The sequence below is a fragment of the Solanum stenotomum genome, chromosome 6 (genome assembly GCF_019186545.1).
Source record: "Solanum stenotomum isolate F172 chromosome 6, ASM1918654v1, whole genome shotgun sequence".
NCBI classification, from domain to species: Eukaryota; Viridiplantae; Streptophyta; class Magnoliopsida; order Solanales; family Solanaceae; genus Solanum; species Solanum stenotomum.
In genome coordinates, this window is record NC_064287.1 from 47,834,169 (window position 1) to 47,849,343 (window position 15,175).

Below are 15,175 nucleotides of genomic sequence, written 5' to 3' on the forward strand. Positions count from 1 at the left end.
ACAAATAATCTACTTAGAAATTAGTATGTAAAAAAAATTGTGATTTGAAATCCATTAAATAAAAATCCTGTCTTAATTCACCCTCTACATTTTTAACATATGAGTAATACACAATATTATATCATGACTCCTCTCCATTTTCTCAAATTCCAACTTGAAAAAGAGACAAGTGTCATAATTACAAATTAAATGTAAAATCTTAACTATCCAAAAATAAGATTATAACCATAGTTAAATTAACAAATATTTCTTTTATTTATTCTAATGTTTTTCTCTGGTAATTCCACAATTCTAGCTAAAAATTATCTCATTTATAAATCTATATATTCAAAAAAAAAAATCCTTTATTTTCCTACTTTATGTTTGTGGCTTATAATATGCGAAACTTTTGAAGAAAATGGATATATGTATTTAAAACAGAATAATATAAATTAATGAAGTATGAACAATCAATTTAAAGCAAATGAATAAATTTCAAATCTAGTATCTGTTATTTGTTCCCCATATGCCATATGAAGCATCCTTTTCTTTGAATATATACTTTTTTTTCTTGATTATTAATTTAAACCAAACAATTACTTTCTCCGTTCATTTTAATTTGTTATATTTGGATTGGACACATACATTAAGAAAATAATTATTGATATGATTATTTATCATACGATCCCTATTAATTGATGTTTAGTATTACATCTTGAAAATAATTTGAGAAATAAGTAATTAATGTTAAGAATAAAACGTAATTTTTTTCCATTTATGAAATATTAAAAAAATATATTGATGAAACAGGTTCAGTTAAACCCTCTAACCCTATGTCTCTATCCTAGGACCATATATATATATATATATATATATATATATATATATAATGTATCATTATTGTATAACTATGTATCGAAGATGAATATACATCTATGTACATTGTTGATATAATAAAATATACATTGCAGACCAATTTTTTTCGATCCCAACCAACTAAAACATCCTCTAACCAGTCTCAAAATTTTGATATGAGCTCATATCAATATGGATCTTTTGATATATTATTCACTCAAAACAATTCATATTTACGATAGATCAAATTTTAAAATCGAGCTTTGAACATGAAAGGAGGAGGAGGAAGGAAGAAGGAAAGTAGTAAATAAACAAGGAAGAAGAAGAAGAAGAAGAAGGATGGAAGGGAATAAGTTATTAAAAGTGGTCGAATGACCATTTTATGTAATATTTAGTGATAATTAAGTTATTTGTGTAAGAAATTTTGACTCAATGAACATTTTACCTAATTTTCTTTTAAGTAATATTCCTTTTATTTGTAAAAAAAAATAACAATTAAACACCTAAAAATAATCTTTATAATCAAGACAAGATAAAAAGTAGGATGCTCCCACAGTAAAAAATACTTTTGCGGCTGAATTTTAATTACCATTCATTATATGCGGCTATCTAGCACAACTTTTTTGTTCCTGTCTCATCCTTTTGAAAAAAAAAAATATCCGTTTTCTATTTTTTTTTATTTTTCATATTCCATTGTCGACGTTTATTTTGGAGTACTGACTAAATTCGAATCTTTCACTATAAGGTTCATTCTAAGGTTGACACTTTCAACATGATTTTTTTCATATTCAAAACTCAAACTCGTGACCTCTGATTAAAGATGGAGTAGGTATCATTAAAATTTATCATCATAGTTTCTTTATTTTTAAGATATGATGATGTTTGATACATTTTACTTTTATGCACCATTCATGACTTTTAAATTTATTAAACTATTCAAATTTTAAAGTGATGGTTTATTCTCTATCAATATAATTAACCATTTTATATATATTCCCAACACCATTATAAAATATATATATATATATAATTAAGTTGACTTCTTGAGTAAATTGATACACTTTATTGACTAAATATAAATAATTATGCTTGATTATCGAAAAACAAAAAGGAATAATATATTGTGAAGATTTATTTAATAAGTGAGTGAAAATTATGAGAGATTTATGATTTAAAATCAATTTAAAACAAAATCTTTTTTCATCTATCAAGATCTTCGTAGGCCGAATTATTATTGCATATCCAAATATTCGTAAGCATAATTAAAATAGAATATTTAGAGTGTAAGTTTTAAGATAGATGTGGAAGTGATGATTGATATATAAGTCATTTTGAGGAAGTTTTAAGTACCTTAGATCTATAATCGAAGGTAATGATGAGATTGACGAAGATATTACACATTGTATTAAACTAGAGTGGGTTAAATGAAACCTCATTTTTGTCAAACTACATTGAATATATTATTGTTATTATTTATAGCATCTCTCATTTTATATGGGCTAAATGTCTTAATTCCTTTGACGTTGCTCGTCAAGACATGGCAAAGGAGTGTTACGATTTGATCGATTATTTTATAAAATTTATGTAATGAAATTTTTTGAATTATTCTATTTTGAATAATCAAAGTTATAATTTAAAATCATCCTATCATCTTGATTTTCTTCGATATAAATTATAGGAACCACATATTATAAGTACTAAATAACATTATATCCCTTCTAGTTTTCTATTTACCAAAAATTCCTTAAAAATGATGTTTGCGGGATACATAGCGTTGTGCACGGGATACATTAGGTTTGATACATTTCACTTAGCAGGATACATAGCGTTGTACACGAAATACATAACGTTTGATACATTCCACATAGCGAGATACATAGCGTTGTGCACGAGATACATGCGGGTACATAGGTAAATAAGGGATTTTTGAAAATTTTGAAATAAGTAAGGATAAATGGATATTAAGGTAAATAAAGGAGTGTAGTTAAGTAATTTGTCCTTGATATAATTCAGTTAGTTTTCAATACTTTCAAAAACATCAATTTAGAACACGATATCGCACATACTTGTATATGATTTTAATATTTTACCCAAATAGCAAATCGAGGCACTAATATTTCAAAAGCAAATATATGCACCATTCCATTCCAAAATACTCTTTATTTTTCTTGCAACACATACATCTATTAGATCTATTAGACCACGACCTAAAGATTCCTTTTCAGCAAAAACTAAAAATTTATGAATAAACATAAAATCATGATTGGAAAAATTAAACAGCATTGTCGGTAAGGTTAAGCAATATATGACCCAAGGATGCGACCTAATAGTCAATGAAGTGGTTGAGAACCCTTAAGGTCTCAAGTTCAAAACTCCACGAAGACAAAAAAAAAAAAAAAAAACTAAGGGATGCTTTCCCTTTGTCCTAGTCTTGGTGGACAAAGTTACCTTGTACCTGGTTCTAGTGAGAGGCATGTATCTCGTGAAATTAGTCAAGGTGCACGAAAACTGGCCCAAACACCGTGGTCATAAAAAAAGGTTGAGCAATATATGAGCAAACACTAGACCAAGTCGAACATTGTCTGGGAGAATAATTTCCCAAATGCTATATTTGGACAATGTTTAAAAATAGGGATACAATCTAGGTGGATGCCTTAAAACAGGCACATCTGCATAAATCAGCCTTCTGAATGTTATATAACAGCAGGCAGCTTTTACACACTCAGAATATAGCAGACATTATCATACAATTTCACTTGAGATCAAACTAGTAATGAAGACTCAAAATTGATCAAACAAGTTGTAAAGTTCAAAAAAGACACTACACTTGACCCTTTTTTTAATGCTCTTCTGGTAAGACTTAACACAAGCAAAACAGTTGACACATTTAGTGCTTCAGGTTAACCGGGAAATAGCGTTATCACCTTCCAACAAACAAGGAATAGCATATGCTTCACCAAAACAATCATGAAAAAGCGGGGACATTTCCAGCTTGATCACCTGAAGCATAGTGGCTATAATTCCCATCACCACGGCTACCCCTACCACCCCTTCCCCGATAATTAGGATAATTCCTGGGGTAATAATTACCAGGTTGATCATAGTATGGGTTGTGGTCATCATAGTAAGACCGTCCTCTGCCACGGCCTCCACGGCCATTGTTGTATCCACGACGGCCTCCACCACGATTACCCCTGAAATGCTGATTGGACCTCCGGGGAACCGATTGTTGATTATCAACATTTGCATCCTTCGGATCCTCAACACCTTCTCCCTCATGTCCAACTTCTTCTGGTTCAGCACGTTGCTCGGACAAGTTCTCCTCCTGTTCCCCATCAAAGTAATTTTTATATTGGAAAAAATTAACATTTATAGCCTTTCAGGGTATCTTGTGAATAACAACATTCAACTTGAGAAAGCATTCTCCAAGAAGTACACATGCATACCTGGGGGAGATCTTTTGCAGAGCTATCGTGAATTTCGCTAGATTTGTCAGCTTGAGAATTTACATGTTCCCCTTCCTGGGAAACAAATAAATATTTGAAGTTGGATTATGCAGGAACATAAGCTACAGCTAGGACTTCTAAAATGACAAGAAAAAACAGAAAAGAAGTGCTAAAAATGTGTACCTATGCATAGTCAATTGACGAGTTACTACCATTACTAAAACACACAAGTGTCCCATCATATTTCAAGACAAGAAATTAAAAGCACAACTATTGATTAAATTCTAGCATTTACACATTAATATATCAGATGTAGTGAATACATGAAAAACAACATAAGACATCAAAATTTTCTCCAAACACATGGGGAAAGACTATAATATTCTGTTTTCAGATAGTGCTGCCCAAAAGATGGTCAAGAGTCAATACATTATTCTTCTCTGATGGTGAAGTGGTTTGGAGAAGAGACAATGTGTAGTTTACCTTCTACCTCATACAAATAAACCTTCAAAAAGAAGCTGGTAAAGATAGAATATTCAGCATTGACGGTTAATAAGCTTTTCTATACTTTTTGCAGATGGTGAAATCAGTGTTTTCAGAGAAGATAGTAAACAACAAACAACAACAGCATACCAGTGTCAATTCCACAAGTGGGATCTAGGGAGGGTAGTGTTTGTGCAGTCCTTACCTCTACCTTGGATGATAGAGAGGTTGTTTCCGATAGACTCTCAGCTCAAGTAATAGCATTTCGAAAAGAGAAAACAATAGGAGAGAAGACAAGACAAAATGCTGAAGAAAGCACGACAAAGCATACTAAAAAAAGGAACAGTCCCTACAACAGAATAATATGATAGTCGAAGTGCAAGAAACACTAAATAGTAACAGAAATGGAATAACAAAAAACACAAGTTTGTTTATTTAGTTTTGTTATTTGTTTAAGGAGGAGAGGGGGGGGATCAAGGCACAACATCATTCAATTAAAGAGGTCAAAATAGAGTATTACACTTCAGGGAAATGATTAAAGAAGGTGAAACTGAACTAAAAACAAAGGAATGTATCTATCAATGATCAAAGACATTTGTCTCAGTGTGTGCGCACGCATGTGTGTGTGCATGAGAGATCCACAACCTTAAACCTTATTGCAGCTAATCAGAAACAATCCCAGCAAATGCAGCTAGTTAAACTATAGCTTAAGTTGTAGTCACTTCAGGAACTGTATTCCAAAAACAAATGCAAAGAGGATAAGCTAATTATCTAGAAAGAGAGACAAATAAACTTCAAACCAAGTTCAGGTTGCTTCAGGATTTGCATCAAAAATACACACTTTCTTGATAAATTGGAGAAGAACTCCAAAGGGGCCAAATTTAAAGGCCAATTAAACAAAATAGAAACTAGAAAATGACCCTTCTCCAAAAGTTGAGAACCAAGAAATGTAGAAAAGGGATAGCTTCTTTCAAAGAAACTCAAAAAGAAGGAAAGATCTCAGAATAATACAATCCAGAATCCCGAATTCACTGTTTCACAAGAACCCAAAAGGCAAATTCCTAAATAAAGCTAATTGCCCACATATATCAAAACACCAGGCATATTCTAATATTCCCAACAAATTATTAAAGCAAGAAAGAGAAAGAAAAGGAAAGAAAAATACATACTTCGAGCTGAAACTCAAAATGTGTTTTGGCCTAGATAAAGATGAAGAAGGAACAGGGAAGTCTCACAGGCAGCCTTTGGTGTCTTGTTGGGTCAGAAAGATTGATTACAGCAGAAGATAATAAACAACTAACTTATATCTTTTATAAAGGAACATCAATTAAGGAGGCAAGAAAAAGAAAAGCATTCTCAGCAGTGAATGTAAATAAGTTTTTGTTTCCTTCTCATGAAATACTCTGATCACTTGCAACCCAAGGGTTTGTCTAGTAGTTGATGGTGTGGGAAAAGCAGTGGCGTAGCCACATGTAGTGACAACACTCAGGTGGCCAGTCGAACACCCTTGGTCGAAAAATTATATTATGTAACACCCTTAATGAATTTTTTTACTTCGCCACTAGGGAGAAGAATCATGAGGTCCAAGGTCAAATCCAAGTGGAGGCAAGAAAACACTAGATGATTCTTCTCTATTAGTAGGAGGTACCAGGTATCGGTCGGTGCCTGATGGAATAGTTGAAGTGCTTACAAGCTGGCCCAGACTCCACATTATAAGAAGACACTAGGATTTACTCTCTTACAAATATATAGATTGATTTTAGCAAAAAGCGAGCATACTTGAAGAAACTTTAGGTTCAACTTATGAGCAATTTATATATTTATGAAACTTTAGAGTTGTCTTATTGAGGACTTCCCAAGTTTATGATGTGTCCAGATAATAGATATTGTGCATAGTGGGTATCATCCTTCTTTAGAACAGGAATGCATCCATTGTTTATCTGGAATCCTAATATTCTCATCATTTCATGCATTTGCATGCTTTTATCTAGATCTTATTTTGTAACGCACTTGTGGGAATCAAACCACAAATTTTCATTTGGTCCCTTCTACAACCTCGGTAATGTACTAATTTCCCCCCTTTGCAAAAACAACTACTCCCTCCGTCCCATTTTATGTGGCAACATTTGACCGGGCACGGAGTTTAAGAAATAAATGAAGACTTTGAAATGTTTACCAAATTGCCCTTTTAAAAAGTAGACACAATTTCTCTCTCCTCATAAATGTATTGGAGTATTATTTTAAGATTAAGTGGGACCAACAAGGATAAAAAAGGAATTGTACCTTTAAATACTTTCCATATAATGAAATGTGACATTCTTTTTGGGACTGACCAAAAAGGAAATGTTGCCACATAAAATGGGACAGAGGGAGTACAATGTTTCCTAATGACAGAAGAAAAATGTGATAACCCGAACCACCCCAGAGGATCTCGAAACAAGCCTTAGAATACTATTAACTACTATTCTAAAATTATTAAAGGGAATATAGAAAGCGTTTACAGATATGAAGACAACACATCAGGGTGTAGGATAGTTAATTTAGGGCAAAGAGAGTAGCACATAAACCAAAAGGAAAAATTCAATTAGTCCATAATTGGTAAACCCCACAAGGCTGGAGCAGATATGCTCACCTAATTTATTTAAGCTAGAATCCAAAACTGGAGCAGATATGACTTGCGTCATTGTAGGATATAATTCATTTTCCTCTTCTACCAACTTCACCTCTTAATCCATGTCATTTGCTATGATCCATTAAGAATGTTGATACAATTATCACCAAGACACCACTCACAAGCCTTAAGACTTACCTTTATACACAGCCAAACACCAAAACCGATCTAGAACAAAAAATGGAACATTTTCCACAAAAGTATCTTGCATGAAAATACATTATATATCTTACCAAATGCAGTCCGAGCTACCAACCCAGTCATTCACAACCCTAGTCCATGTCACCCCGAAAATATGGCTACCTTTTGTTAATACACTGGGTTATTTGGTTTAGTTGATGGTATCAAATAATTCTTATACTTAAAAAAATAGTGTTTAATAATCACTTCTAATTAGTAACTACAGTAATCATTTTTATTTCCTAGATATCTATTATTGTTCAAGATAGTGCTCTTGGTATATCTAAACTAACAAAAGCAATTTTTCACACACAATAAAGTTCAGCAGAAAAATCCACACCACTCACCAATAAAGTTCATGAACTCTTTATCACACAAATAATAACACAAACAACCATTATTTTAGCAAAATAAAGGGAAGGTGTGTTCTGCTAAGGTATAAGTCCTAAATCCCAACCCCAAATAAAACCAAAAAGGGGAGAAGCACACAATCTAATAGCAAGGATCAGGTCCCAAAAACCTGACCAGTCAAAAGATTGACCTAAATAAAACCACATAAAAGTATATTCTATTTCCACAAACCAAAAAGAAGTGAATGTTTGGACTTTTGAAGTACAAATTTTAGCATTGTGCTGAAGTGTGTTTCAGAGTATGCAGAATCAGTATAGGGCCTAATTCAACAACACCTAACTGCTATGTTTACTATAATACTATAGGGAAATAGCAAAAGCAAACATGAGTAACCATCGAAAAAGTCAACAAGTTACAACTTCTTGGATATTCTATCTTAGAGGTAGCCCAAAGTAGCATTTACCTTCTCTTGATAGCGCTCAACTGGACTCTCCACCTGCCCAGTTGCATTGACAGGCAAACCCGTCTCTTCCTGATAAGACTCATACTCAGCAACAGCCTGTTCCACTCGAAAAACAGGTTCTGTTGTAAAATACAACGAAGACATGATCTTGTTCAACTTGGATCTCAAACCAGCATCTGCAACGAAACAAAAATATAAGTATCTACAAACGATCACCTCAATCTTAACTAAAAAGGGGATATTGCTATTAGTATACTCCCTCCTTTTCAATCTATACCACATTCGTTTTCATGTTCCAAAATGACTCACATTATCTCATTTCTATACAACTTTCAAGAATACAAATATATTATTGTAAACTGATAAGAAGTTCAAAACTTTGATGAAGTATTAAACTTTTTCACTATCAAGCTATCCTTTCACTCATAAATAACAACAACATACCTAGTGTAATCCTACAAGTGGAGTTTACTCATAAATAACAACAACATACCTAGTGTAATCCTACAAGTGGAGTTTGGACTCTAGAGAGTGTAGGGCATACGCAAACCTTACCCTACCTCCTACCTCCTACCTTGTGGACATAGAGAGGCACAGCTCAAGTGCAGCAAGTCAAAGTATTTACGAAAACAGTAACAACAACATATAAAATGGGATGAAAGGAGTAAACTTTGCACTCACAAGTAGCATCTGATTCTGGTGCAATGTGCTGATCAGACTTTGTTATCCACAGCTTGGCATGCTCAAAGCAAGCCTGAAGGGCGTGCTTGTGCGACAAAGTAGAGTTAACAGGACGACAAATGAGTAGCTCACTAAGCATGGAGATTAAATCCAAGTCCTTCTCCGACAACATATCCATCACATCCGTCGACTCATCTTCCGGCATGCAATCATAGTTCAAACAACAAGCCCTCTCATGCATAGCCCTTTTCCACATAGTTGAAACAAAATCATTTTTCCCCCAATTCGCATGAGCAAACATGCTACCAAAATAAATAATGTTAAGCAAATCCTCAACCTCAACACAACTGTTATCGTCTTTTCCAGCTAATTTCTCATCTGGGGAATCCGCAGCAGAAACGAGATGGTGTTGAGTAGCAAGGTTGATTTCTTCCGTTACAGCAGCAGCTAGTGGCTGACGAAGCTTCTCGAGCTCGTCTATGGCAGCAACAACGCTGGTTTTTGAGCGGAAAGTTTCTTCTTGCTCCTTGTTAAGGGTTTTTCCATTAGCGAGAGATTCTTCCATCTGGAGAATGCGGTTGTGTTTCTTGCGGAGGGCACGGATGCGCTTGTTGATCACGTTCAAGACAGGTCCATCGGAGGTTTCAGACGCCGCCGTGGCCTCCATCGGAAGATGAGATTAGAGCGGAGGAAAGGAGGAAGAGGATAAACTGAAGGGATTATGCCGCCGCCGTGAACGGTGGTGTTGTGGAGGGTATGAGAAGTGAAGTGAAGTGAAGCGGCGGGAAGACTTGGAGTTTAAGGAGAGGAATTGGGGTTCTTGACAGAGTGGACTGGTTTTTTCACTTTCCTCGAAGTAACAAAAAGATTTATTTATTTTTTTGGTCGGAATAAAATGAAAATGGGCCAAAACAACGCGGACGGTAAAATTAGCCCATAAAAATAGTGAAAATTTCATATATGATATATATTAGACTAATATTTTCAAGTTATAGCAGTAGAATTAAACTTTCAAGTTGTAACAATAAAATATTTCAGGTTGTAACAGTTTCTTAAAAAAAGCTTTTTTTAAATAATTGTAAAATAAAAAATTTGAAAAAAATAAAAAGAAAAAAATAAAATAATTCGTTTTTGAAAAAAAAAGGTAAAAAAAGGAAATAAATGTGTTAATTAAATTTGAATTGATTGAAGATAATTACTAATTAGCATAAATTAAGGAAATTCAAACTAATTAAGAATATTTAGTTTCCTTATTTCACTCTAATTTGTTAAAATTAATTAAAAATTCTGATTTCATCCATATTCTTTCACGTTTCTCTCTCTTCGATTTTTTTCTAGAAATCTTGTCACTCTTATCTAATTCATATTCGTTTTTATTCAATAATCTTTATTTTCTGAACGGCATCTTATTAGTATTAATAAAATATAGTGGTAGATGGGATCCTTCAGGTTAATGTTCTTTGCGATTTTTTATTTGTATTGTAATACAAATCAAACGTTCAAAAAAATTATGAACAGTGATTCTGGAAAAAAAAATATTCAGATTTTGTTTGTGAATAATAGTTTTAATTATGGCATTTTTGGTATGAATATTCACTTTTGAAATTACATAAAATTTATTTGAAATTGGTATAGATTTTTGTTTGAACATTCATTTTTGTATGTTTCTGGTTAAAAAATTACATAAAATTTATTTGAATTTGGTATATTGGTTATACCATGTTGGTACGATTTTAGAATTATATTTGAATGAATTTCGTATACTATTTGTCTAATAAATGACAATTAATAGTTAAAAGTGGTATTATTTTGGTATTATGGTGGCATGATTCTGCTGTGAAAAAGTGACGACTTATGTAATGAAATAGGTATAGTTTTGGCATGAAATAGGTATGAAAAATGTGCATAATAATTATATGAAATTTGTATACTGATTTCAGAATTTTTGTTGTGTATAATAATTTGAATTATGGCTTTTTTTAAAAAATATATAATGTTATATTTTGGTATGAACATTGAATTTGTTCATTATTTGTCTGACGCATTTTTTTTGGTATATTTTTGGTTAAAAAAATAGATTACTTTTTCTTTGGAATTTGTATACTTATACTACCAAGCATGTATGACAATCGATAATGTTTTCGTACGATTTTTGGTTTGATTGGATTTTTTTTTGGCATTATATTGTAATGAATATTGAGAATAATAATGTAATGAATTTGGTGTACTGTTTATTAAAGAAATGAAAATTAATATTTCTAAGTTGGAATTATTTTGGTATTCTAGTGGCATGATCCTGATATGAATAATTGATAACTTTTGGCATGAAATATGTAAGAAATGTGTAAATAAGAATTGTATGAAATTTGTATACTGATTGATATAACATATGTGTTTTTACTTTTGTATTCTGTAATAACACATGAAATTGTTTTAAAATAACATATGTATTAAGTTTTGTATGAATTTTGTAAGCATAAAAATGGTATGAAATTTGTATATTGATATAACATATGTATAAAAGTTATTTGTACTTTTGTATGATATAATATTGACACAATAATTTATGATGAAACAGAAAAATATGCAATTCAAAAAGTGTCGGAGCAGAAATTATTGTCGCATGTTTCAAAAAGAACTATACGGAAATCACAACTTGTAAATGATTTGCTGATGTGAAATTCAAGAGGTTTAAGATTACGAGCAGTACATGTCGTCGGGAGGAACACAATAGGAAGATATGTTCAAATTACCCTTCTGAAAAAAAGACATAATTTATTTTTATTTTTATTTGGTTGTTTTATGGTGGCAAACTCATGTTTTGATTTATTTTGTCTTTTAAGTTAATGAATTATAATTTTAGAATATTTATTATGTGTGCTAGTTAATCATTTGTGTAATCAGTGTTTCTCAAATGTATACTCAAAAAATAGGTAATGTTTGTATGCGATTGATATTGACTGGAAAAATTAAGTCAAATCTTAGTATGAAATTGGTATACATTTGGTATCCAACTACCGTCCCAGTGGTAAAATTGAAAAAAAAACATGTAATTGAGATTTCAACTGAAATAGGCAACGTAAAACTAGTTAATATTGTATCCAATTTGTATAAATTTAGTATTGAATTGATATCCCATTGGAAAATTGAAAAATCAACTTGTGGTTGAGATTTCAATCAAATTAGATAACCTAAACAAGTTAATGTTGTATTCAATTGGTTTCCAACAAATATCCCAATTGAAAATGCAAAAAAAACAAAATGTAACTGATATTTCAATCAAATTAGATAATCTAAAACAAGTTAATATTTTATCCAATTTATATACACTTGGTATCCAACTTGAAATTTTAGAACAAAGACAAAATATAAAAATGTATAAAATTAGTATCCAACGGGTATAAATTCGAGAAGAATAAATCTGGTTGTAAAACAATGCATATTATATATTGTTGTCAGAAATTGTAGCAAAAGAAATATACATCACCCAAAAATCAAAACATGTAATTAAAAGTCTAAACTGCAATAATTAATACAAGTTATATATTTTCCTCTCTCTTCAATTTATATTCCGTATTCAAGTGTGATTTTTTTTTATCATATTTAAGCTAAACTTAAGAAATCCTTATTAAAGATTTTATGATCTCATATTATCCATATATATCAACAAATTTCAGAATTAAATATACTTATTTCACCAACAAAACAATATTTTAGATATAGAAAAACACACCAAAAACAAGTTCAAAATTTACGTAAAACGGTTTTTTTTCTCAAGAAATCAAGTTTTAGATTAATTAAAATAAAAAACGAAATCAAATTTTCAAAATATAGAATTCTTAATTCTAAAAAAATCAGATTAAAAAAAAACAATATCAAAATTTAAAATTAAAAAAAATCAAGAAAAGCAAAAAAAAAAAAGATTAAAGAGAGAGAAAATTACATGTTAAAATATACGGTGATAAATTTATTTTTTTTAAAAAAATTAAAGGCCCCAATAGTCATTAATAAATAAAAGGTATTTGAATAAGTTAAAATATCCCTTAAAAGGTGTAATAGATAATTACAAATTGATTCTCTCTCATTAATATTATTTCTCTCACCTATTAATTATATAAAAGGAACTGCAATCAATATAATTAAATAATTAATAATATAAAAATATAAAAAGATTAATCATTTAATAAAGTAAATTTTAATTGATTTTTAAATAAAGTTAAATTTAATTGATATGTTATAACCCGTAATTAAACTGTTATAAGTAAGAATTTTTTAAGAATAGGTTTAAAACTCGTAATATTGTCTCTTAAATGTGTATATGGTGTGATTTTTCCATAAAAATATAGTTCGTCTAATAGATTTAAGTTTGAATGGGTCATTAATCTGTTTACTTATTAGCTTAGTCCAACTTATTGCAGCTCGTCTAAAAATTGAACAAATATGATATTGTATACAATAATAACATACTCAATAAAATCTCATAAAGTGGGGTTTGAGAAAGCTAGAGTATATGCAGGTCTTACCACTATCTAAATGTGATAGAGAAGTTGTTTTTGAAAGATCTCGATTCAAGTAACTAAAGAAAAAACATAATAGCTAATAGCAAAGTAGTACGAAGCAAATATGTAAGGAACTACAACAACAACAACAACAAAGTGTGGTCACCAAAATACAATAAACCACAGATGAAATCAAATACCAAAAGTCAAATACTATATGTATATGTTGATACTACGACCGACATGTAGTTCTATACTTCCACCCAGTCAAAGACATGCATGGGCTAGTAATAAGACAACTCTCAACTACGTACTAACCTTTTACCTTTATTGATGACTTTCATATCCTCATATATAAGGTCATGTCCTCGATAAATTGAAGTTGTGGCATATCCTGCCTAATCACATCTCCTCAATACTTCTTCGGCATACCTCTATCTTTATCAATCCCCCTATATCCAACCTCTTTACTGAGGCATTTGCACATTTGCTTTTCACGTGTTTAAACTATCTTAGTCTTCCTTCCTCATTGTCTCCAACACGACATTCACTCACACTTCGTTCCAGATCCTCTCATTCCTAGTATGCCTGCACATCCATCTCAACATCCTCATTTTGCCACTTGCATTTTTTGAACTTGGAGTTCTTGATTGGTCAGCACTTCACTTCACCAACAAAGTCGTTCTAACCACCACTCTATAAAACTTAGTTTCAAGTTTTAGTGGTACCTTATTTTCACACAAGACAACAGAAGCAAGCTTCTACTTCATTCATACCGCATCAATATGACATCATCATAGATCTCCCCATTACCTTGGATCAAAGATCCGGGATACTTAAATATCTCTCTCTTGGTGATAATTTGAGAATCAAATTTCACTTTATGCATGTCTCATGCGTCACATCATTAGATTTACACTTCAAATATTTTATCTCTACACCTACAATTTGTCGTTAACTCTTTGCGATCTCTTTAATCAAAACAATGCCATATGCAAATAACAAAAACCAAGGCACCTCACCCTTAATGTGCCATGTCAATTTATTCATCACAAAGGCAAATTGATACAGGCTCAACATAGATCCTTGGTGCAACCTCATCTTGACTGGAAAGTGTTTCGAGTCTCCACTACTTCCCTAAGTCTCAATCACCTCTAACTTCTCTCCCATTTCCAGGTTCAGGGGTCAAGCCACCCATTTGATCCTCGATTGGTCATACAACGTCTTCTTCTTCCCCTCCCTCTTAATTCCCATGTCCATCACCTGTTTATGTTGAATAGTAAGATTCCCACTTAGGATAGTCTTACGTTCCTTACAAAGACCTATATCACCCTTCAAAATGAGGAAGTAATCAATATGAGTTTTGACCACGCGCTATAAAGGTAATCAAGTGGTCCTCTTTATCTTTTGGAAAGCATGAATTTGTTATAACCAACTCAACATCTTTAGCAAAATCTAGAAGTGACGCTGCTCCTCCACTCCTAACCCCAAAATCTAAAGCTTGATGCACACTATCAAAATCACTAGTGATTGACACAATGTGATCATTGAAATTTCTGGCAATGAA

At 31.7% G+C, this 15,175-nt stretch overlaps 1 protein-coding gene across 2 annotated transcripts; it reads right to left on the bottom strand.

The window, feature by feature from the left end:
• Positions 1-3,602: 3,602 nt before the first annotated feature.
• LOC125868078 (uncharacterized) lies at positions 3,603-9,970 on the bottom strand. Of its 2 annotated transcripts, none has more exons than XM_049548680.1 (4): positions 9,110-9,970; positions 8,429-8,604; positions 4,281-4,355; positions 3,603-4,156 (listed from the first exon to the last, which is right to left on the bottom strand). In XM_049548680.1, the coding sequence occupies exons 1-4, from the start codon at positions 9,774-9,776 to the stop codon at positions 3,800-3,802; spliced, it is 1,275 nt and encodes a 424-aa protein (XP_049404637.1). In that variant the 5' UTR covers positions 9,777-9,970; the 3' UTR covers positions 3,603-3,799. The 2 variants fall into 2 exon arrangements, with proteins under 2 accessions (XP_049404637.1, XP_049404636.1); XM_049548679.1 differs by having other exon boundaries at positions 3,603-4,159.
• Between the last annotated feature and the right edge of the window lie 5,205 nt (positions 9,971-15,175).

Bases quoted from the DNA above. Each gene is read 5' to 3' on its own strand.
- LOC125868078 (XM_049548679.1), bottom strand. From the start codon at position 9,776: ATGGAGGCCACGGCGGCGTCTGAAACCTCCGATGGACCTGTCTTGAAC. The intron at 8,605-9,109 runs GTGAGTGCAAAG...GTTTCGTTGCAG, and splicing joins ACCAGAATCAGATGCTACTT to ATGCTGGTTTGAGATCCAAG. The intron at 4,356-8,428 runs GTAAATGCTACT...TTTGTTTCCCAG, and splicing joins TTGAGCGCTATCAAGAGAAG to GAAGGGGAACATGTAAATTC.